The 20661-nt window shown below is 43.1% G+C and overlaps 13 protein-coding genes across 13 annotated transcripts; 6 read left to right on the forward strand and 7 right to left on the reverse strand.

Annotated features, from left to right (window-relative positions):
• Nucleotides 1-156: 156 nt before the first annotated feature.
• SUL2 (sulfate permease) lies at nucleotides 157-2760 on the forward strand (the record flags this gene model as incomplete). Its single annotated transcript, XM_003682372.1, has 1 exon — nucleotides 157-2760. The coding sequence occupies one exon, from the start codon at nucleotides 157-159 to the stop codon at nucleotides 2758-2760; it is 2604 nt and encodes an 867-aa protein (XP_003682420.1).
• A 262-nt stretch (nucleotides 2761-3022) lies between these two features.
• Nucleotides 3023-4918, forward strand: VBA4 (Vba4p; the record flags this gene model as incomplete). Its single annotated transcript, XM_003682373.1, has 1 exon — nucleotides 3023-4918. The coding sequence occupies one exon, from the start codon at nucleotides 3023-3025 to the stop codon at nucleotides 4916-4918; it is 1896 nt and encodes a 631-aa protein (XP_003682421.1).
• A 380-nt stretch (nucleotides 4919-5298) lies between these two features.
• COX26 (Cox26p) lies at nucleotides 5299-5487 on the forward strand (the record flags this gene model as incomplete). The annotated part of the gene is made up of 1 exon (XM_003682374.1): nucleotides 5299-5487. The coding sequence occupies one exon, from the start codon at nucleotides 5299-5301 to the stop codon at nucleotides 5485-5487; it is 189 nt and encodes a 62-aa protein (XP_003682422.1).
• Nucleotides 5488-5548: 61 nt separating this feature from the next.
• TRM1 (tRNA (guanine26-N2)-dimethyltransferase) lies at nucleotides 5549-7189 on the reverse strand (the record flags this gene model as incomplete). Its single annotated transcript, XM_003682375.1, has 1 exon — nucleotides 5549-7189. The coding sequence occupies one exon, from the start codon at nucleotides 7187-7189 to the stop codon at nucleotides 5549-5551; it is 1641 nt and encodes a 546-aa protein (XP_003682423.1).
• A 287-nt stretch (nucleotides 7190-7476) lies between these two features.
• Nucleotides 7477-8004, forward strand: DPB4 (DNA polymerase epsilon noncatalytic subunit; the record flags this gene model as incomplete). The annotated part of the gene is made up of 1 exon (XM_003682376.1): nucleotides 7477-8004. The coding sequence occupies one exon, from the start codon at nucleotides 7477-7479 to the stop codon at nucleotides 8002-8004; it is 528 nt and encodes a 175-aa protein (XP_003682424.1).
• Nucleotides 8005-8027: 23 nt separating this feature from the next.
• Nucleotides 8028-8753, reverse strand: NYV1 (Nyv1p; the record flags this gene model as incomplete). The annotated part of the gene is made up of 1 exon (XM_003682377.1): nucleotides 8028-8753. The coding sequence occupies one exon, from the start codon at nucleotides 8751-8753 to the stop codon at nucleotides 8028-8030; it is 726 nt and encodes a 241-aa protein (XP_003682425.1).
• A 164-nt stretch (nucleotides 8754-8917) lies between these two features.
• GIS3 (Gis3p) lies at nucleotides 8918-10009 on the reverse strand (the record flags this gene model as incomplete). The annotated part of the gene is made up of 1 exon (XM_003682378.1): nucleotides 8918-10009. One exon carries the CDS (start codon nucleotides 10007-10009, stop codon nucleotides 8918-8920), a length of 1092 nt encoding a protein of 363 aa, XP_003682426.1.
• Nucleotides 10010-10182: 173 nt separating this feature from the next.
• Nucleotides 10183-12129, reverse strand: IOC2 (Ioc2p; the record flags this gene model as incomplete). Its single annotated transcript, XM_003682379.1, has 1 exon — nucleotides 10183-12129. The coding sequence occupies one exon, from the start codon at nucleotides 12127-12129 to the stop codon at nucleotides 10183-10185; it is 1947 nt and encodes a 648-aa protein (XP_003682427.1).
• Nucleotides 12130-12447: 318 nt separating this feature from the next.
• On the forward strand, nucleotides 12448-15828 carry TDEL0F04060 (uncharacterized protein; the record flags this gene model as incomplete). The annotated part of the gene is made up of 1 exon (XM_003682380.1): nucleotides 12448-15828. The coding sequence occupies one exon, from the start codon at nucleotides 12448-12450 to the stop codon at nucleotides 15826-15828; it is 3381 nt and encodes a 1126-aa protein (XP_003682428.1).
• Nucleotides 15829-15952: 124 nt separating this feature from the next.
• INO2 (Ino2p) lies at nucleotides 15953-16816 on the reverse strand (the record flags this gene model as incomplete). The annotated part of the gene is made up of 1 exon (XM_003682381.1): nucleotides 15953-16816. One exon carries the CDS (start codon nucleotides 16814-16816, stop codon nucleotides 15953-15955), a length of 864 nt encoding a protein of 287 aa, XP_003682429.1.
• A 200-nt stretch (nucleotides 16817-17016) lies between these two features.
• On the reverse strand, nucleotides 17017-18063 carry HRT3 (SCF ubiquitin ligase complex subunit HRT3; the record flags this gene model as incomplete). The annotated part of the gene is made up of 1 exon (XM_003682382.1): nucleotides 17017-18063. One exon carries the CDS (start codon nucleotides 18061-18063, stop codon nucleotides 17017-17019), a length of 1047 nt encoding a protein of 348 aa, XP_003682430.1.
• Nucleotides 18064-18340: 277 nt separating this feature from the next.
• On the forward strand, nucleotides 18341-19279 carry TDEL0F04090 (uncharacterized protein; the record flags this gene model as incomplete). The annotated part of the gene is made up of 1 exon (XM_003682383.1): nucleotides 18341-19279. The coding sequence occupies one exon, from the start codon at nucleotides 18341-18343 to the stop codon at nucleotides 19277-19279; it is 939 nt and encodes a 312-aa protein (XP_003682431.1).
• A 34-nt stretch (nucleotides 19280-19313) lies between these two features.
• Nucleotides 19314-20618, reverse strand: TDEL0F04100 (uncharacterized protein; the record flags this gene model as incomplete). Its single annotated transcript, XM_003682384.1, has 1 exon — nucleotides 19314-20618. The coding sequence occupies one exon, from the start codon at nucleotides 20616-20618 to the stop codon at nucleotides 19314-19316; it is 1305 nt and encodes a 434-aa protein (XP_003682432.1).
• Between the last annotated feature and the right edge of the window lie 43 nt (nucleotides 20619-20661).

The raw sequence follows: 20661 nt of genomic DNA on the forward strand, positions 1-20661 counted from the left end.
CATAGCTAGCAAAGAGCTTTCGCTTTGCAATGGTGGGGGGGGGGGGGGGGGTTGGAATTGCAGATGTGCACATTTAAAGATGGTTGATTTATCCGAATCTCTAAGTTGATTTTCTCTTGGTTCTGCCCCTCATTAGAAGTTCACCAGAGATCTACAATGGGAACCCGTGAAGCTGAGAGTGTGCCTGCGGATTCCGCATTCAAGCTTGATGATTTGGAAGCTGAATACGATTTATACAAGGCCAATGAACAGTTAGAGGATAATGAAGTTACTGTAAATGGATCGGAAGACGACTATGGTAATAAGAAGGGAATAGATCTGGTCAAGGAGACCGAAGTGAGATACTATGGATCACCAGGTCCCGAGGCGATTGGTGGAAATATTCCAGGTTTCGAAGAGTCTACAGTGTCTGTGAAAGATTACTATAACCAATTCATACGTGAAAAATTGACTTTAAATAGTGCTGGAAGCTATGTCTATTCTTTGTTCCCAATTGTTAAATGGTTCCCACATTACAATCTTACTTGGGGTTATGCGGATTTGGTCGCCGGTATCACTGTTGGTTGCGTGTTAGTGCCACAGTCGATGTCATACGCACAAATTGCTTCTTTGCCTCCACAATATGGGTTGTATTCCTCATTTATTGGAGCTTTCATTTATTCTCTGTTTGCTACCTCTAAGGACGTTTGTATTGGACCAGTGGCTGTTATGTCTTTACAAACAGCCAAAGTTATTGCTCAAGTGTCTGCCAAGTATCCAGAGAATGATCCTATTGTGACTGCTCCAGTTATCGCCACTGCACTGTCTTTGCTATGTGGTATCGTTGCCATAGGTGTTGGTTTGTTGAGATTGGGATTCCTGGTTGAACTTATCTCTTTGAATGCGGTTGCCGGCTTCATGACTGGTTCTGCTTTCAACATCTTATGGGGTCAAGTTCCCGCTTTAATGGGTTACAGTAGCAAAGTTAACACAAGAGCTTCCACTTACAAAGTTGTCATCGACTCTTTAAAGCATTTGCCAGATACTAAATTGGACGCTGTGTTTGGATTGGTTCCTTTATGCCTTCTATACTTGTGGAAATGGTGGTGTGGTACTTACGGTCCTAAACTTGCTGATAGGCAACTAGCTCACAGTCCAAAGAAACAAAGAATTTTGAAACGTTTCTACTTTTACTCAAATGCAATGAGAAATGCGGTTATTATCATCGTATTCACCGCTATCTCATGGCGTATCACTAAAAATAAGGACAAGGAACATAGACCCATCAAGGTGCTTGGTACTGTGCCATCCGGTTTGGAAGATGTCGGTGTCGCAAAGATCCCAGAAGGTTTGCTCGCAAAGATGGCTCCTGATATCCCTGCATCCATCATTGTTTTGCTACTGGAGCATATTGCGATCTCAAAGTCGTTTGGTAGAATTAACGACTACAAAGTTGTCCCTGACCAAGAATTGATCGCCATTGGTGCTACAAACTTGATCGGTACTTTTTTCAACGCTTATCCAGCTACTGGATCTTTTTCGAGATCTGCCTTAAAGGCTAAGTGCGAAGTGCGTACACCTTTCTCAGGTGTTTTCACTGGTTGTTGTGTTTTGGTGGCAATCTACTGTTTAACTGATGCTTTCTTCTTTATTCCTTCTGCTACACTATCTGCTGTTATCATTCATGCGGTTTCCGATTTGCTAGCTTCTTACAAGACTACATGGAATTTCTGGAAGATGAACCCACTGGACTGTTGTGCCTTTATCGTCACGGTCTTGATTACCGTTTTCTCATCGATTGAAAACGGTATCTATTTCGCCATGTGTTGGTCCTGTGCCATGCTATTGCTGAAACACGCATTCCCAGCTGGGCAATTTTTGGGCCGTGTTGAGGTCGCCGAGGTGATCAATCCAACTGTTGTTGAAGATGTTGAGGCCATCAGTATTAATGATCAAATCGAAGGTTCAGTTGGAAAATCAAAGAGCTTGAAAGCTGACAAGGGCGCTATCAGCGCTTCTTCTGGTTCCAATTACAAATTCCATTCTAAATGGGTTGCCGAACAATACGCTTACAATCGTGAATTAAATCCCGATGTTAAGATACTCCCACCACCACCAGGTGTCGTTGTTTACAGAATGAGTGACAGTTTCACATATATCAACTGTTCAAGACATTATGATACCATCTTTGACCACATCAAGAAGCACACAAGACGGGGTCAATTGCTACACCTAAGGAAGAAATCTGATCGTCCATGGAACGATCCTGGTGAATGGGAAATATCACCATCAATAAAGAAATTTTTCAAACTAGGCAAGAAAAATCAAAACGACATAGAATCGCAGGACGAGGACGTTGCAATTGACAATACAAGAGATGAAAGACCTTTACTGAAGATAATCTGCCTAGATTTTTCACAAGTTGTTCAAGTCGACTCTACAGCAATCCAATCTTTAGTTGACTTGAGGAAAGCAGTTCACAAATACGCTGACAGACAAGTCGAGTTTCATTTCACAGGCATAATATCCTCATGGGTCAAGAGAAGTTTACTAAGTATGGGTTTCGGTACGGTGAACGCATCTTACAGCGATGAATCAATTATTGCAGGTCATTCAAGCTATCACATCGCCAAAACTACAAAACCACTAGCCGACGATTTTACAACTGACAGTAGCGGATCTTCACAGCTTCAACAGTCACAAGAAATATACGCAGCTACAGGTACCAATATGCCTTTCTTCCACCTCGACATCCCAGACTTCTCCAAGTGGGATCTCTGAACTGATCGTGACGCAAGTTGATGTTATATACAGTTTTTAATTAATAGATACTCGTTTAACTAATAAATTGGCATGATTTGGCAATCTCTCGGAATATTCCACTATCAATTTTGACTATCAATGTCTTTGATAAGTCAAAATTTCAAAGACACTGTGAAAAACAAGTCATCGCAGGAAATTTCGGATCACCATACATAATTAATTGGCTCAAGAGACCTATAAGTACTATCATTTGAAGCGCTTGGACATTGGGTTAGCCAGTATGGGTAAGAAGGATAAGCAGCGTAATAAACTGCGTGAGTTCACCAGACAGAAACAGTTACAACAGGCGAAGAAAAACGATATGTTGGAAGAAACGCGACCACTAGTTGCACCCAGTAGTGCTGAACCCATTGAAGCTAGTCTGTTGTTACCAATTAAACCTGAAATATTACAGGATCCCAGTACTGATCTCCCCGGGTTTGTAGCTGAAGAGATTGGGCAGCAAGAAGAGGTGGCCAACGGTTATGGATCCATCACGGATCCTCATGATGGCGATAACAAGTCTGAGCGTCCTGTTTCTACTGCGGAGGAGATATCTGGTGCAAGGTTGAGAGTTATTATGTTATCGATGTATCTGGGGATATTCTTGGCGGCCATCGACAACACTATCGTCTCAACCACCTCAGCCCATGTTGCATCTGAGTTCAATCAATTGTCAAAAGTTTCATGGATTGCGACATCGTATTTACTCTCGAGCGCAACATTTCAACCTCTATATGGGAAAGTCTCTGACATATTTGGACGTAAGTGCCTATTGGTCTTCACCAATGTAGCATTCTTGATCGGCTGCCTGATGTGCGGCTTGAGCAAGTCTTTCTGGTGGCTTGTAATCGCCAGGTTTGTCGCTGGTGTAGGTGGCGGTGGTCTCACTTCGATGAGTTCTATTACCATCACTGATCTGGTGCCTCTCAGAGAGCGAGCCATGTACCAGGGAATCTGTAATGTCTTTTATGGGCTGGGGACTGCATGTGGAGGTATTGTAGGTGGATGGTTTAGTGATAACAAAGGTGGTTGGAGAATGGCATTTTTAATTCAGGTCCCATTGTCTGCAATCAGTCTTCTAGTGATCATTCTACACCTAAAACTACCTAGCAAGAGGGCAACTCGCAACCAAGATAACTCGATAAAGCGCAAACTTTTAGCCATCGATTGGCTTGGCGCCTCGACTTTGGTTATATTCCTTGTCCTGTTCCTGTTAACCGCATCATTGGGAGGTAAAGAAATCGCATATGGTTCCAGAACGTTTGCCCTCATGTTAATTTCATCACTATTGAGTTGTCTCGTATTCATCTATGTGGAATTACGAGTTGCCGCGGACCCAATTCTGCCGTTAAGATTCCTGGCGATTCGCAGCGTTTTAGGTTCTAGTTTAAGCAACTGGTTCTGCATGATGGCAACAATGACCACAAGTTATTACTTGCCAATCTACTTCTCTGGTGTGCTCAATATGTCACCAACAGATGTCGGGAAAAGACTAATGCCCAACTTCTTCAGTGTCGCATTTGGTTCACTAGGTGCCGGCTACTACATGAAGAAGACTCGCAAATACTACTGGTTCTCACTTATATTTTGCGCAGTCGCCGTTCTGGGCCAATTACAAATCCTACTCATTGACCCAAAGATCCCAACATGGAGACAGTACATTCTACTACTTGTACCCGGTGTCGGCACTTCAGTCCTCATCACAGTCGCATTACTCGCAATGATCGCTGCAGTCCCACACGAGCACCAAGCTGCCACAACCTCGATCTCCTACGCATTCAGATCAGCAGGCTGCACACTCGGAGTCTCCATCGGTGGAGCTATCTTCCGCGAATCTCTCAGCAAACTCACCACACGTTATGTCTTACGCTACATTTCAAAAGAACACCCAAAAGAAGAACTTCTCAAGATTATAGACAAAGCCTCCGAATCCTCCGAATGGGTCCATCACAGTGCGCCAGACTTCATACGCCAAACACTACTAGAATGCTACCACAAGGCCTGCAAGAACACTTTCCTTTTCTGCTTCATTTGCTCAATTCTCACATTAGTAAGTTTCTCAATCATCAAGGAGAAGAAGCTACACTCCTCACTTGATAGAAAGGAAGATCAAGAAGACCTCGAGGATCTCTAATCAAACCACTGAGAAGGGATTTACGTTCCCGCATGAACTATTGTCTTTGGCAGTATTTTTCACCTGATGGACTAGGAGTTATCGCGCTGCAATAAAAAAAAACCAATGCCACTTACAGCCAAAGGAGGTCAGAATTCAAGCTTTGTGGGGTGATTTATCTCATCTTATCGAGCCATTAAATCGTATCTTAGTGTCCCCAATATGGTGAGATATTCTGTCCCCAGATGAGTAATGGTCTTATTTCTTGGTTCCGCAAATGGTTTCTTTTCAGTCAGGGATCGTTTATATAAAAGGCACGACTAGGGATGATCTTAAGGCAGTGGTTGGGCCTTCTCTGTCCTAGCATACTACAAACAATCACAATAATTATATAAAATACAATGTTTTACACACAGGTTCTAAGATCGGCTGCTGCAGCTGCTCGTGCTACTAGCAGAAATCATAATAGTCAGTCATGGGCAGTCAGTGAGGCTAAGAGACTAACGCCTGCTATATTAGGATGGGGTGGATTTTTAGCTGGTTGTTTGGGATGGCCATTTGCTATCAAGCACTTTATGTCGGCCAACTAGGGTTTAAGTAACAATATTCAAGAATTAATGATTTATTATGATCTATTTATTACACTGTGATTTATTTGGTGTTGGGACGAGCCTTTGGGCCCCAATTCTTGGATGGATTTTCCTGGTATCTGACTATCTTGAGCTTTCTGAGTTTTTCTACTTGACCACTTTGTTCGTTAGGTTCGAACGACAACTTCTTGAATGCTTCGCGGTTCTCGTCGGAGAGCCAACGGTCTTCGGTACTCAGAATCTTGTAACCTGTAGAGTTTTGGTTCATCTTTTGTAAATCTTTCTGTTCCTCACACTGTTTCATTACGTACCAAATTGCTTCCCAGGGGGCATTGGTCTTGAGAGATGATGGCTGAGCGTGTGTGAGGGAACAGTCGTAGCCCAGAGAGCCCAGACCGGCAACTACGCGCTTTAGTGGAGGAACTTGTAGCTTTAAGATTGATGAGATGTGATTTGGACTAAAATAGAATGGTGCATCGGGAATTTCACTTTTGGCTAACGTTAGCATACCTTCAATTCTCTTACGGGTACCGTAGGTGTCGTCAGTATGTTCTTCACGGTTGATACGCAAAACTTCATCGATGAACTCCTGGTTATGCAGTGGTGCGCCATACATGGGTCCTGCGAGATGGTACGTACCGCCGCAAAATTTACATTTAGAATCCACTGGTGGACCTTGCGCAACGGAGTATTTGATGGACTTCTTCTGCTTATTGTTGAGACGCTCAGTGGCTCTACCTAAGGGCTGATTGTGGTATGATCCACATTGGGAACAATGGTAGGTGGTCATCGTCTTGCTCTGTAAATTCTTCACTTCAATTGGGCTTGTCTTCACTTTAACAAAGACACGTACGTAAAAATCAATGCTCAAGCAAAGTAAGGGCTCAACGGTCTTCTTATACTTGGCTGCACTCTGACTTAGTAAGTTTAATACCAATCTCAATGCGCTTTCGTGTGTAGACTCGTGAGATACCATGTTGACACCACCATATAGGGCAAAACATTTCTCTGGATACCCATTACCGGCCAATACAGACAAATCTGTGCAAGTAACCAACATGAGCCCATTTTCCTCAATAGACTGCAAAGCTGCATCGACAAAAGGTGTAACTGTACCGTAGGGATCAAGGTCAATGACATGATATTTGACGTTTTCCGACTTGTTACGATACATGAGCACATTGGCGTCGTCCAAGTTGGGCTTCACAATATTCTCCACTCCGTTAAACTGTACATTACGCTTGATAGATTCAATAGCCTCAGGTAGTAGGTCATTGGCAACAATCTCTTTCACATGAGGAATTTCGTGCGCATAACGAATAGCACGAAGACCAGTCGCTGATAGGGCTTCTAGTATTCTCATATAAGATGGAACATTGCGTTCGGCACTCTTATCATCCAATTTGCGGCGTTTCTCACATGTGCCGTCATCTTCTCCAGTGTTACTGCGCTTCCTACTGTTACTCTTACTCTTTCTCCCAATTTTTGTTTGACCACCGTACAAATTGTCCCATGCCTTGATACAACAAACACTCAGGTCTCTATTGAACTCTTGAACAGGGTTGCAGAATACAGTTTCTGCCTTTGGGAACAGAATTTCAGCTTTTCCCTCTTTAACAACGTTATAATCCTCGGGATTGATCCACGAAGAGCCCGCACTGGCAAATCTCGATTTGATCTTAGTCAAAGCAGCTCTCAGCATCACAAACTAGACAATATTCGAGCTCAAAGGATCTGAATTTACTAATTCGACAATATCTGAATAAAATCGATGAGCATCTGAAAAAAATGGTATAAGGTTTGAATATTACCGTCGCTTCACACGTTTGAAAGACCATATCAATTGAACAACTTTGAGCTCAATCGCAATTCATTACTGGTCATATTGGTTTCACTGAAAGCTTTGTAAGATTTTGGTTGCTGGTAGACCTTTTCTGGCAAGTTTGAAGTGTCGATTTTAGTTAAGTTTGACGGGTTTGGAGGATTAAGATGCCACCAAAAGGTTGGAGGAAAGATGCCCAGGGAAACTACCCAACGACTTCCTATATCAAGGAGCAGGAAAGCGTTACTATCCACGATTTGTTGTTCCCAAGAAGTGTTATAACGCATATGGCAAAAGAAGTTAATGCCGATGCCGAAAGGAAGATACTGTTGAATAAGGATACGGCACTGGCCTTGCAAAGGAGCTCTACAGTGTTTGTGAGTCATTTGTTCATGTACGCTAGGGAGATTGCCAAAGAAAATGATAGGAAAAGTTGTAATGTGAATGACGTTTACGATGCATTAGATAAAATTGGCTTCGGTGGGTTTAAATCGATAATAAACAGCAAGATGATCGCCTACCAAGAAGACTTGGATTTGAAGAGGAGTTTAAAGTTCTCTGGCGATAACGGGAAAGTACAAGCTAACGATACTGAAGACGAAGAACAAGATGATGATGAACAAGAACAACAAGAAGAAGAGGGAGAAGAAAAACAAGAAGCTGAAAATGATAACTTCAAGAGACCACGACAATGACCTATAGAATATTATATATCATACTAATTATGCTCCAGCAGAAACAATAGTACTATTGCACTCACGAAAAGTATAACGGCAAACACCAACAGGGTGATGTTCTTCACCCTATGCCACCACATCCGCTGCTTTATTCGAGTAGCTTTCCTCTTAAACGTGTTACTATTGCTGTTTAATTGCGAAGTCTTATCCACAAGCAGCGAGATTCGCTCCTGTCTCTGCAAAAACTTGTCGATATTGTCGTTCATCACCTGGACAATATCTTGTAAATCATTCTCTGCCGCTTCTCCACTCTCAGTTCCATTTTCATTGCTGTAGGATCTCAGTTCCTCGTGGAACGCATCTAAAATCTCTCCAACTTTCATGCTCAGCTCATCATCGGAGTTCAGAGCTTCTTCTTGCCCCTTTAACTCACTCAACAGTCTAATGGGCAGGATCTTGGGTATTACAGTCCTCGTGAAGCACACGAACACCTTCAATTGTTCATTCGCCATCGTTGTAGTGTAATAACAATCATACCCATCTATTAGGTGCAGAGAAACTTTGGTCACCTTATTTCCCTCAATAGGGACCACTTTAGGCAGAACCATGTCATCCGTGAGCTTATGGAACAACTGAGGTGTCGCTACTGAGTCTCCAAGCGACCCATACTTCGACGAACCTTGAGCAGGTTCTACCGCTTGGAAACAACTCGCCACTGTGCTACCATTCTTGATAACTTCGACATACGATACGTTAAACCTCTGCATGGGCATTCTAACGGCTTATCACGAGCGTATCTTGCAGTTCTTAGTGGTATTTATTATAGACGGCCCCTGTTACTATAAGGGCTTCTTATCGCAAGCGACGGATCACTATAGTAAGATAGTCAAAGTCTATAGAGTCATGCTAAAGTAGTCATTAAGTGTCATTATTAGGTCAATGGGGCAAATCTCTTGTCACACCAGCCTTTAACCACGTATTGGATTTCGCCGGTTGCTGGAGAGGCCCCCAGTCGCAGTTTACCACATGGTTTTAGCATTTTGTTGTGTACTAGATTATCGTCAAATAACCACGGTTTTAGGTCAGATTCCACTCGTACGAGTGAGCTTTCTTTAGTCTCCTCTGATGGCTGGTCCTCGTGAGCTACAAATTTGAGGTTCCAGGGTACCGATTCGCCGAACAGGTCCTGTCTTTGTTCGGGAACCATATCTGACCATAGTTTCTTGCGAGTAACGAGTGCTAAACGGATTCCATCAGCAGTTACATGCTCCTGCTCGGTGAGACTAGCCTGGATGTCAAGTGCTTGAATTTCCTTATAGCTCAGTCGCGAAAGGATTTGTTCATCGACGTTTATGTCAGGAAGTAGTCTGTTGTTCTTACAGGACATTTCCATAGCGTAAAGTTTAAAGAAATTTGGATTTAAAGACCTCTGACGGGTTCTGCGGTTCGGTACTACCAGTTCATGCGAGTCCTGCACCACTGGGTTCTCTTCAGCAGATGGCCATTGTTCCAATTCAACCCGATCGCTGTAGAGTCTTGTTTGACTGTTACGCCTATCGCGATTAATCTCAAAATCCACGGAGGAACGTCGTACTCTTCTCTCATAAACTGGTCTATAACGTTGTACAATATCTTCCACGGTCCATTCACACTCCAAATCGAGGTCTATCATGTTCAGGCTTTTGAAAACCGGCTGAGGGGAATCCGGTCTCTCTCCGACACTTGCTACAGCCAAAGGATGGGACTCATCACTCGCCATAGTACTTAAAGTTGTTGTAGTCTCCTCTGAGAGTTTCCTCTTCATTCCCAGCTCTTGCAGAGGTTCTAATTCATCCTCCGATGAATATACCTCATCACCCACAACACATTTGCGGATCTGAGACATCACCGAACTCATCGACGGTGTAACCGACTGCGTTTCCTGCTTCATATTTCCCATGTCAGGATCAGACGAACGACCTTCCAGTAGTGTAAGGCCACGCTTTAGCACTCGGTCCTGTACTATCACAGTACTCATAAGCATCGCTTTTTCACCAAATTACAGATTCGTGGCTTACAAACTACAGAAGATACAAACGAACAAGATACAGATCGTTTCAAACCTCATGCGCATCTTATATATGTTGTTGAAATCCGATGATGCCCAGCGAGGCCTTTCCGAAGAGGTTCGTGATGGAAAATCGCCGTCCAAGTAGTTCACGTGAAGGGCATGTGCAACTCATGTGATGGAGTCTCAAGCTCCAGCTGTTGTTGCTGCTTCTTATGCTCTTTAAGTAGTCTCTTTCGTTCGAGTTCTTCTTGTTGGCGTTTTGCGTTGAGTCTCGAGGCCTGTAGCTCTTGTGCAAATTGAGAACGTAGTTGGGTCTCGGCATCACTTGCACAATAGCGACATATGAACGCTGGTGAGTCTGCGATCGGCGGAACCTTATCAACGGGTGGTGTGTACACTTGTTCTTGTGGCTGTTTGCGGCTTGAGCGCCGGCTGGCGGCGTAGTTACCAAGTTGTACGATGGCATAGTCTCTATGCGCTGGCTGATAAGCTAAATCTTGCTGAGCACAGTCCCAATGCTGCCATTGGAGGCACATATCACAGCGAATGATCGGCTTGCTTAGTAAATTGTCGTGTGTTTGAGACGCAGCCTCTTCTTCGTCAATGTTAGTAATTACAAGTGGTGGTATTTCTGGCTCGTTAGGACAATGGAAGACCCAGCTTCTATCGTCCGGGTGTTCGCCATTGATAGCTATACCAAAGCTTTCAAGTTCATCGAGCTCTTGCTGGTCGACACAAAGCTCGGAGGGCATCTCTGTGGGCGTGGTGATCTTGGCTCTCGCTGCTGGCGACGGTATGATACGTTTAGTGAATCGAGGTCCGTCTTGTATCACTTGCAAGTCCAGCTTGGTGAGCTCGTCATCCCTAGCTGGTTGCTCCGGTTCCCCAAGTTCGTGTCTCTTTTGTACTTTTAGTTCTTTCAGGTCTGTTTCGAAATTTTGCCATACTTGGCTCCATAAGGAGTCTTTGATTCGCTTTAATTGCTTGGCAACCACTTTGGCGCGAGTTCTGAGGAAGAAGTCTCTATCATCCAGTTTTTCGTACCACTTATTCTCTAGGTCCCTGCGTCTGGTCTCTTCTTCGCGTGCTACGAGTCTAGACGACCTCTTGCGAGTCACCAGTAGTTCGGCCATTGACCGTTCTTTCTCTCTGTGTGCAATCAGACGATTAACGTGCAATTGATGCTCAGCGTAGATCGGTATCCATTCGTCGAAGTCTATCATATTTGGTTCACGTGCATACCATTCCAGAAACTCGTTCCAGCCCTTGGTCAGCACATTATATTGCACTTTAAATGACTCTAAGTAATCCTGAATTGCATTAGAGTAATCCAGATGAATCAGTTCAACCACTTGCGTTTTCTCATCCCAGTATTTTACCGTGCAATTCTCCAATTTCACTGGTACGTGTAAGCTAATTTCCTCTGGTCTTGCCAAAGTCTTTTCAACAACTACACCGACATTTGGCAGAACCAAAAGTGAACGGTTTTCGTCCAGTGTATACTCGGCGAATTGGAACAAGTCCAAATTACTTGACAAGTAATTTTTAAACACAAGGCTCTTGGACTCTATAATCTTGATAACACGGTATATTGTCTCCAATTGGTCAAAAACCGACAGTTCGTGGAAATTCGTGTTCGTGCCTAATTGATGATTCAACACAGCATCCCAGTCTTGTAATTTATTCGCCTTGTGGTTCGTCATCTGTTTCAACAATTGCAACCTAATGGCTCGATATAGCGACCCTTCATCATGCTCACCCAAGAGACCCAATTTATCAACTGTTCTCAAGTCCTCTAACAACAAGAATTCATCAAACTTGATATTTCTCCACATAGGTTTAAACCCCTCTACCCAATTCACGGTCACGTACGAATCCGCAACCTTATACAGCCACGATATCACATACTGATAATGCCAACTAGATAACAAAGACCTTGCAAACGGTTCCTCCTGCAACAGCGCCGTTGCCAAACCACCATGACTCGCTTTCTGTAACTGATTCAACGTTTCCTCGCCCAAAAAAGCCTCCCAATTTGACGTTTCTTCGAGATCTTCCTCAGAAGCGCTATCGTGTCTCCCAGATCTCTTCATCAGTTTCTAAACCAGCTCTCAACACTACGAAATTTGGCTAAACTGGTTTATTCAAGCTTATTATTCTCGAATTGTACATAGTTAAGCCGTTTGGCATGATTTTTCAAAATACCCGGCGTGAACGCCATAAAAGGGAGGGAATCAATAATAATAAGGTAGTTTACAATCTTAATGAGAATATTTTTAAGCTCATAATCGATTTCAGCAGGTATCGAGAGCTTATTAGATACCTGTGGAACCCAATTGACCAATAGGACAGGTGGTTGTGGGCAAAACTGCTGAAAATACGGTTTACTGGAGCAATATCTGCGGTTCAAGATGCCCAGCACGAACGATTACCATGTCAATACGCAGTTCAGGATGGGAGGAGAAGTAGCACCTGCTACCGCTAGGATGATGGGGAGCAAAAGTCAAAATGAGCAGGCTCCCCTAATGCCTCCAGTCGACGTTTCTGACGGTACTGGTGAAGTGAAGACTCGTCAGGGACAGAAAAGTGGCAGGCCTAGCGGCACAGAATTAAAACAGTTTCATCGTAAATCGCTCGGAGAATGGGATTTCTTGGAAACTGTTGGTGCAGGCTCTATGGGAAAAGTTAAACTGGCGAAACATCGTTATACAAAGGAGGTTTGTGCGATAAAGATTGTTAATAGGGCTACAAATGCTTTCTTACATAAGGAGCAGTCCTTACCTCCTCCCAAAAAAGAGGAAGAGATTTTGGAGAGGCAAAAGAAATTGGAAAAAGAGATATCAAGGGACAAGAGAACTATTAGAGAAGCTTCTTTGGGACAAATATTATACCATCCGCACATATGCCGTCTTTTCGAGATGTGTACAATGTCAAATCACTTTTACATGCTATTTGAGTACGTTTCTGGTGGTCAGTTGCTGGATTATATTATTCAGCATGGTTCTTTGAGGGAACATCATGCAAGGAAATTTACTAGAGGTATTGCTAGTGCTTTACAATATTTGCATGCCAATAATATTGTTCATAGAGATTTGAAGATTGAAAATATCATGATATCTACGTCGGGTGAGATTAAGATTATAGATTTTGGGCTATCGAATCTTTTTGATAAATCCAAACAATTGCACACATTTTGTGGCTCGTTATATTTTGCAGCACCTGAACTCCTGAAGGCCTCGCCTTATACCGGGCCTGAAGTAGATGTATGGTCTTTTGGTGTGGTTTTATACGTGTTGGTTTGCGGTAAAGTTCCCTTTGATGACGAGAATTCAAGTGTACTACATGAAAAAATCAAGCAAGGTAAAGTAGAGTATCCCCAACATTTATCGATAGAAGTCATCTCGTTGTTATCTAAGATGTTAGTGGTAGACCCGCACAGAAGAGCAAGCTTGAAGCAGGTTGTGGAACATCATTGGATGGTAAGAGGTTATGATGGTCCACCTCCTTCGTATGTGCCCAATCGTATTCCTCTAACCCCAGAGATGTTGGACATGAAAGTTGTCAAAGAGATGTTCCGCCTGGAATTTATCGATGATATCGATGAGACAATGAAGTTTTTGCATATGATAATCTCAGAGGATAGTTATGTTCATCTCTCTAAACTTTACTGGGCGTCTTTAGCTAACCTGAACGTACGCAGTACTAGTGGTGATTTGAACAGTCCCACAGGTGGCGATATCACTAACTTGGACAGACAACAGGGTCACTCGTATTCAAGGGATACATTCCAGGATCCAACAAGGGCTTATCATCCATTACTATCCATATATTACCTTGTTGACGAGATGCTAAGACGTAAATTAGCCAAGTTTCAAAGAAAGCAACAGACAGCCGCTTCACAACAACAACAACAACAACAACAACAACAACAACAACAACAACAACAGCAGCAGCAGCAACAACAGGAACAACTCAAATTGGAGAAGCCCATTCAAATTGAACATGCTCAACCTAATCCTTCTGCATCAGAGGCAATACCTCAAGTTTCAAATGATGTGCATAAAGAAGAAAGAAGCGGGGTGGCTGCGCCATTAGTATCTCCTCCAATTACCACTCCCTCCAGTGGTGGGAAGCAAAGACCATTGCAAGTTTTAGTACCGCCTAGACTAGCAATTCCAGAACAAGCACATACATCACCAACTACTAAGAAAGGAATTGAGTCAGGTAGAGAACCAGATTTGGTCCTGTCTCCAATTCCTCAAGTTAACGACTATCAACAGCGCAGCAGCTCTCCCATACCTTTGGAAACAACAGATAAACCTAAATTTGGCAATATATTCAGAAAACTATCACAGCGTCGCGCTCAGCATCACGGTGAACAATCTTCACCAAATCAACAACCAAGACCTCAAAATCTTCAACCACCTCAGATACAGATATCTGCAGAAGATGGAGGGAAACGCGTACCGAAGACTCACTCTCGTGCCATTTCAGAGTGCACACCTGCATCTGTCAAAATTGGCTCTTATGGACCCGCTTCGAATGCTGATCACAGAAAGATATTAAACACCCCGATGAGGTCGGCCTCACAAAAACAGCATGCTGATCTTCCAGCTCTACCTATGAACGCGGAGTCCATGGTACAACAGCAGCGTGAAAAGCTAGTTGAACGCGACATGGCAAAGCTAAATGTCGCTGATTCCTCGACTTCGTCCGCTCAGGCTGATGAGCAGTTTAATGGTGATGATTCCTTTCCTCAAGATGAAAGTAAACCACTACCGCCATTAAACGTTACTAAAGGACGTAAGCTGCATCCAAGTGCTAGAGCTAAATCCGTGGGTCATGCTCGTCGTGAATCCTTGAAGTTTATGAGACCGCCAGTTCCAGCGGCTGTAGCACCAAGAGACTACGACGAAAATGGCTTCTTGGAGTACAATGATGATAATAGAAGCTACAATAATGGTACTGATGCAAGTACTAGTGGTGCCACCGATATGGTCCGGACCACAGGAGGAAGTACAGGCTATTCAAATATCGACGATGCTACTGTTTCAAAGTCAAGAGATGGAGAACTTACAGATGAACAAATTTTACAAGAGGCTTCAAAAGCGCCTCCCGGATCTATGCCTTCTATCGATTACCCACGTTCATTATTCCTCAAAGGTTTCTTCTCTGTTCAAACAACATCCTCCAAACCACTGCCAATTGTCAGATACAAGATTATGTTTGTTTTGAAGAAGATGCATATTGACTTTAAGGAAGTGAAAGGTGGATTTGTTTGTGTGCTGAAATTCTCTAACCCAGTAACTCATGGCATTGCAGAGGGTGCTCCTGCCGCTCAACAGCAGCAGCAATTCCTTCAGCCAGCGGCCGCTGCAGATGTCATTCATAGAAGATCCGGCTCTCGTCACGGATCGATAAGACGTCAAGGATCCATGAAGTACACTCAACCTGGTATGCCATCGACACCAATGTCAGCCAATCATGAAAGAAACTTATCTATGACGTCATCACCTCGTCCAACAGCTTCGGACGATTTGTCGTCACAATCTTTGGAGTCTATGCATCAAGAGGACATACTGACAACTTCCATGGCTCAGGATATGAACAAATTGGAAAATGAACAAGAAGAGCTGGTCAGTAATAAGGAAAAACCACCCGTCAAGTTCGAAATTCATATTGTCAAAGTTCGTATTGTGGGTTTGGCAGGTGTACATTTCAAAAAGGTTTCAGGTAATACCTGGATGTACAAAGAACTAGCGTCTGAGATTTTGAGGCAATTGAATTTATGAAGAGATTTTGACCTGTCAGCTAATGTAATTATATAAACGTCTTTTCACTAATAAACTGTATCTAATGTATGTGTTCGCTACAACTATGCAAGTACGATGCAATTATCTAGGTGCGTATCGTAAATCAACCTTTTATGCGGTCACATTCTCTGAGCATCACTTCCAGCTCTTCATTAGCTCGAGGTATTAGTCGTAGATCCTCCAAAATAAAATTAAGAAGCATATGTTTCGGTACACGTTTTTCAGTGGTTGGTTTGGTAATCTTTGGATCGGTTAACCTGGGATATCTTGTCATGCCTATCAGATCATCAAAAACTTTCTTTATATTGTTCCTCCTCAACCTTTCAGTCTCTACATGTTTCCATTTACGCAGCTTGGTAGCATTATCTGTTATCTCCTTGGGTGCATCCGAGTCACTGATTGCAAATTCTGGGACTTTCACGATTGGCGGTATATAAACGTCTAGCGACAATGAATCTGGTTCCGTGTTCTCCGTCCGTATTTCCTGCTTGGTTTCCGTCGGCATCTCAAGATCCGCCATGTTTATAGTCTCACTTATGTCATGAGAGTGCGTGCGCTCATCTTTCTGTGATATTAAGCTATCTAGGAAATGCTCAATGGCATTAGATTCATACCTACTCAACAGTTCTGCTCTTGCCAGCGCTTGAGTTTCTTCAAAATTATTTAATTGTGCCACTTGTTGCTCTGAACCGTTCTTTCCTCTCGAATGACTGTCCCAGTTCGGCAGTTCATCAAATTTGGCTTGCTCTTCTGTATGTAGCTCCTTCGGTGAGCCATGATGAAACGCCAAAACTTCTAGACTCTTGTGCTCTGCAACATCCAGTTTCGGGAGCGCAGATCCATCGTTGAACAACGAGATTTCCTCGTCAAACTTGCTGATCATCTTGTAAGCGGTCTCGAAGTCGATATCTTTGTCATTTTCGAGACCAAAGAGATCGAAAACATCATTCTCCGGTCCACTATCCATCCTAATAATACAATTAACCTTTCTATGATCCTCTAGCGCTCAATTGGCGACTTCTTAAGCTCAGCTCCTCGAGATCTCATCTTTAAAGAATCTATTGGGAGTATCAATTTCACATGGTGGGTCACATGACAATTCGTAAAGTATAAGCTTCTAAAGCTTGAAAGAACCCATCAAACTATCAAACTAACAGATCTAACACTTTATGATTCCTGGGCATAAGAGCGTACTCTTGAGAAGAAGAAGGGCTTTTCATTCCGTAATGAGCATTCGGATACGTTTCCCTCCTTATCTATGACAAGAGAATTGATCCAGCTCAAACGATTATGTCTCTTATGGCCCTGACTCTTGATCTGTAGCTCTTCGAAGTAAGAATACTTTTCATCAGACCTTCTAATATTTAAGCGACCAAGATTATCGTCAAGGGCTAGGCTCCAGCGGCAAATTTCGCTGCCTTTGGGTGTGGTTTTGTCAGAAAAATGGCTTACAACATGGGATGGTTCATCTGTGGTAACCAGTCGCAGACACCGACCATCTGGGTAGAACCTAAAATATCTGTAGTAAGTTATCATTTGAATCGGATTGATGAGCGATAAAGAGCCCTCGGCATTGGCTCCGTGTCTGAGGTAGTTCACAATACTAATGTATATGCCTTGAAATTTTATGTATGGCCTGTCCTTCAACATCTTCTGGTGATTTGTTTTCCATAGGTCCTCCTCTAGTATGTGCAAGTCGGATATTTGATTCAATTCGAGGGAGGCCTGGTCATAACGTTGTTTCTCATAAATGTAGGATGCAAAGACTTTGTAAGGGACTGTATTCTGAAGGCAAAGCTCATTAAATTTCGAACAAGTTAGTGACAGGTTCAGCCATGACTCTCCCGAAGTTAACACCACTTGTCTGACAATCTTCAACAACAAATCGTTCGGCAACAGTTCTAGAATCCAACAGGGCAGAACTTTCTGTTCCTGTTCAGCTTCGTTATCTTCATTCTTGGGCTCAGCTGCCACATTGTCTTCAGCCGGGGAGATACTCACCTCCGCTAGCTTCTTTTGTAGTGCCCATTCTTCATGCAGCTTCTTTCTGTACACTTTCTCAACCTTTTCGTCTATCTTTAATGCTTGCCTATAGAATTTTATAGCATCATTCATCGAACCGTCTCTCTCTTTCTGGACACCTTTCTCCCATATAGAGACCGCTTGATGTGCAGCATTTTTGCTGATGTGATCATCATGTGGCTTATCTATCATTATTAGCTTGTCTCATATGCTATTAGCCCCTCAATGTGTCAAGTTATGTAACTTTGTCTTATAATCGATTCATTTGTGATTTTAAAGCATCGCTTGCATCGCTTGAGGGCCCTTGAAACAACTCTGCTTCGAAGCAGTTTCGATACACCACGGTAACAAACTTCATCAGCCTCTTCGGCCATCAGTCGACTATGTGATGGCTACAACTATAAAAATGAAGCTCAATTAAGTTATCTGAGGGTTCGACTGCATTTGGAGGGTGGGTGTTCGAATGATAATGGATAGATTCACTGATGTATTGGCTTCATTGGAGAAAGAGGGTTACGATTTCTCTGTGTTCGTCAAGGAGAGAGATAAAGACGGTAACTTTGGGACTGTGAAGTTTTCGTACGCCTATGTTACACCGGCTGCTGAACAGATTCTACCTTTGAGCGTATGGGACCTTGTGGAAGATGAAAGTATCTTTAAAGCTGAAAAGCAGCGAACTCGTGGCCACAAACTAATAGTTTTACCATTAAAAAGCCGTTGTTATGTGGAGGAATACCTTGATGCTGCGTTCAATTATCTGAGACAGGTACCATGTAAATCTATCGCCAAAGTATGGATTAAAGTCATCGAGCCAAGGAAGAAGACTAAATACCCGTATATTAAGGGTGAGCTTACCAAACCGGACTGGTGGCCCAGAGAAGTGCAACACAGAGAACCCGATCATCTTCAAAAGGAGGATAGGTTGCGGCTTATGTCGTCTATTATCCTTGAAGTCCTGCCTCAATTAAAAGACAATAAGATCATGGATGAGCTGTGCCGAACTACGCTTGCACTGTGCTTGTTCAAGAATGAACCGCATAAGGAGCTTGTCATCAAGAGTATTTTCGAGATTTCAAGGGCAATGTGTGACGATACCGCAGAAACGATCGAAGTCATGGACTTGACGTATCTTAGGCCTAGGTCAAAACTGACACAGCTCAAAGGCTTCAAGAAGGCTGGTAAACCCTGCAAGATCGGTCGTGGGACCTGCGCCAACCGGCTTATCGACTGCCCGCCCAAGGAGCTGAAGGTAAGGAGCCCCTTTGAGAGTCTTCCCACACCAACTTTAGCTGATATGTTGGTAACTAACGATCCTGGTCTTCTCGACCTCCTTGAACTTTCCGTAGGTGAAGCCAACTACGATCTGGATCCACCATCTGCCAACAAGCATCGTGGAGAGATTTTCTAAATCATAGATGCGTATTTACATGACCTGTATAATTCTATTTGGCTGAAAGAAATTCAGTCAAGGAAGCGTTGAAGAAAGTTGGATTATCAAGAAATAGATTGTGCCCGGATTCAGGCACTTCGATATATTGTGCACTGGTGTTGTTTCGTATGGTATTGAGGCGCTCCACCAATTTGTAGCCTGCATACTTGTTCATCCAGTCATGATCACCATATACCAGTAGAACTTTTTTGGCCTGCAATTGACCTAAAGAGTCCATGATTGGGTCCTTCGCTAGTAAATTCCTAGTAAACAAGTTTGTAAAGATTTGCCTTGCGGTTGGAGCAATGCCACCTTTCCCATAAAGAAGTTCGAAAATATAGCTTTTGTACTCCATTTCGGGTATACGGCTATATGCTGATAGAATGTAATTCCAACACATTTTAGCTCCCAAAGGTCCCATCCACCTCAGAATTTCGGATTGGTTCTTGAATATGAACTTTGGAATCTCCCTTCTTCGAGTATAGAAGTTGGAAGTTGGATCCTCCAAGTCCAGCGCGTATTTAGTATTCTTTTCCAATTTGTTATTGACCGAATAGATACTTGTTTCCACTCCCAATGGTGATACAAGGCATAGTTTTTCAATTGAGTTCGGATACTTGAGAGCATATTTGAACGATAAGTACCCTCCAAACGAGTGGCCCACCAAGTTGATCTTCTCGAGTTTGTTAACCTTTCTCCACTCCTCTATCTTGTCCAAGTAATAACTTTCGCACTGCTGAATCATTTGCTTAGTCCCCGATTCATCAATTACATGTTGAACCGAAAACTTGTCATTGTCCAAATACTTCACTTTAAGAGATCGAGGCTTGTCGCCATTAAGCTTGAATGGTTGCTCCGCCGATAGCCCATTAGCTGGTAAGTCTATAGCATACAAATCGGTCACCGTCTGCGACAAACCGGTAAAGTTCCTATAGTATGCCATCGATGAGGCTGCGTAACCGTGGATCAGTAAAGTTGGCGTAGTTATCGCTGTAGCTGCTGGGTTGTTGAAATGCCACTGATTTATCCCATGGGCCACTATCTGATTATCCTTTGTGCCAGCGACGTCTACATTCACCATAATCAAATCCTGGAAATCTTTCAGCTCCCTCTCAGTCTCCTTTTCGTTATTCCAATGAGCTAGCCACATTTTTATTGAAGATTTAGCACTCTTTTCTTCCTTGGTGATCTTTCTTGGAGGTCGCAATAATCGGTTGAATACCTTTTGTTGAAGAGTTCGTTCTCTTAAAGCCACCAAAGTACTGGCAAAACCTCTTCTACCTCCTCTTCCGATCACCAACCTTACAGGTATCACCATTGGCCAACTCTAGGCCAAGCATGGGTGGCAAAATGGCTTGCAT

This window comes from Torulaspora delbrueckii, chromosome 6 (genome assembly GCF_000243375.1).
Source record: "Torulaspora delbrueckii CBS 1146 chromosome 6, complete genome".
Lineage (NCBI taxonomy): Eukaryota > Fungi > Ascomycota > Saccharomycetes > Saccharomycetales > Saccharomycetaceae > Torulaspora > Torulaspora delbrueckii.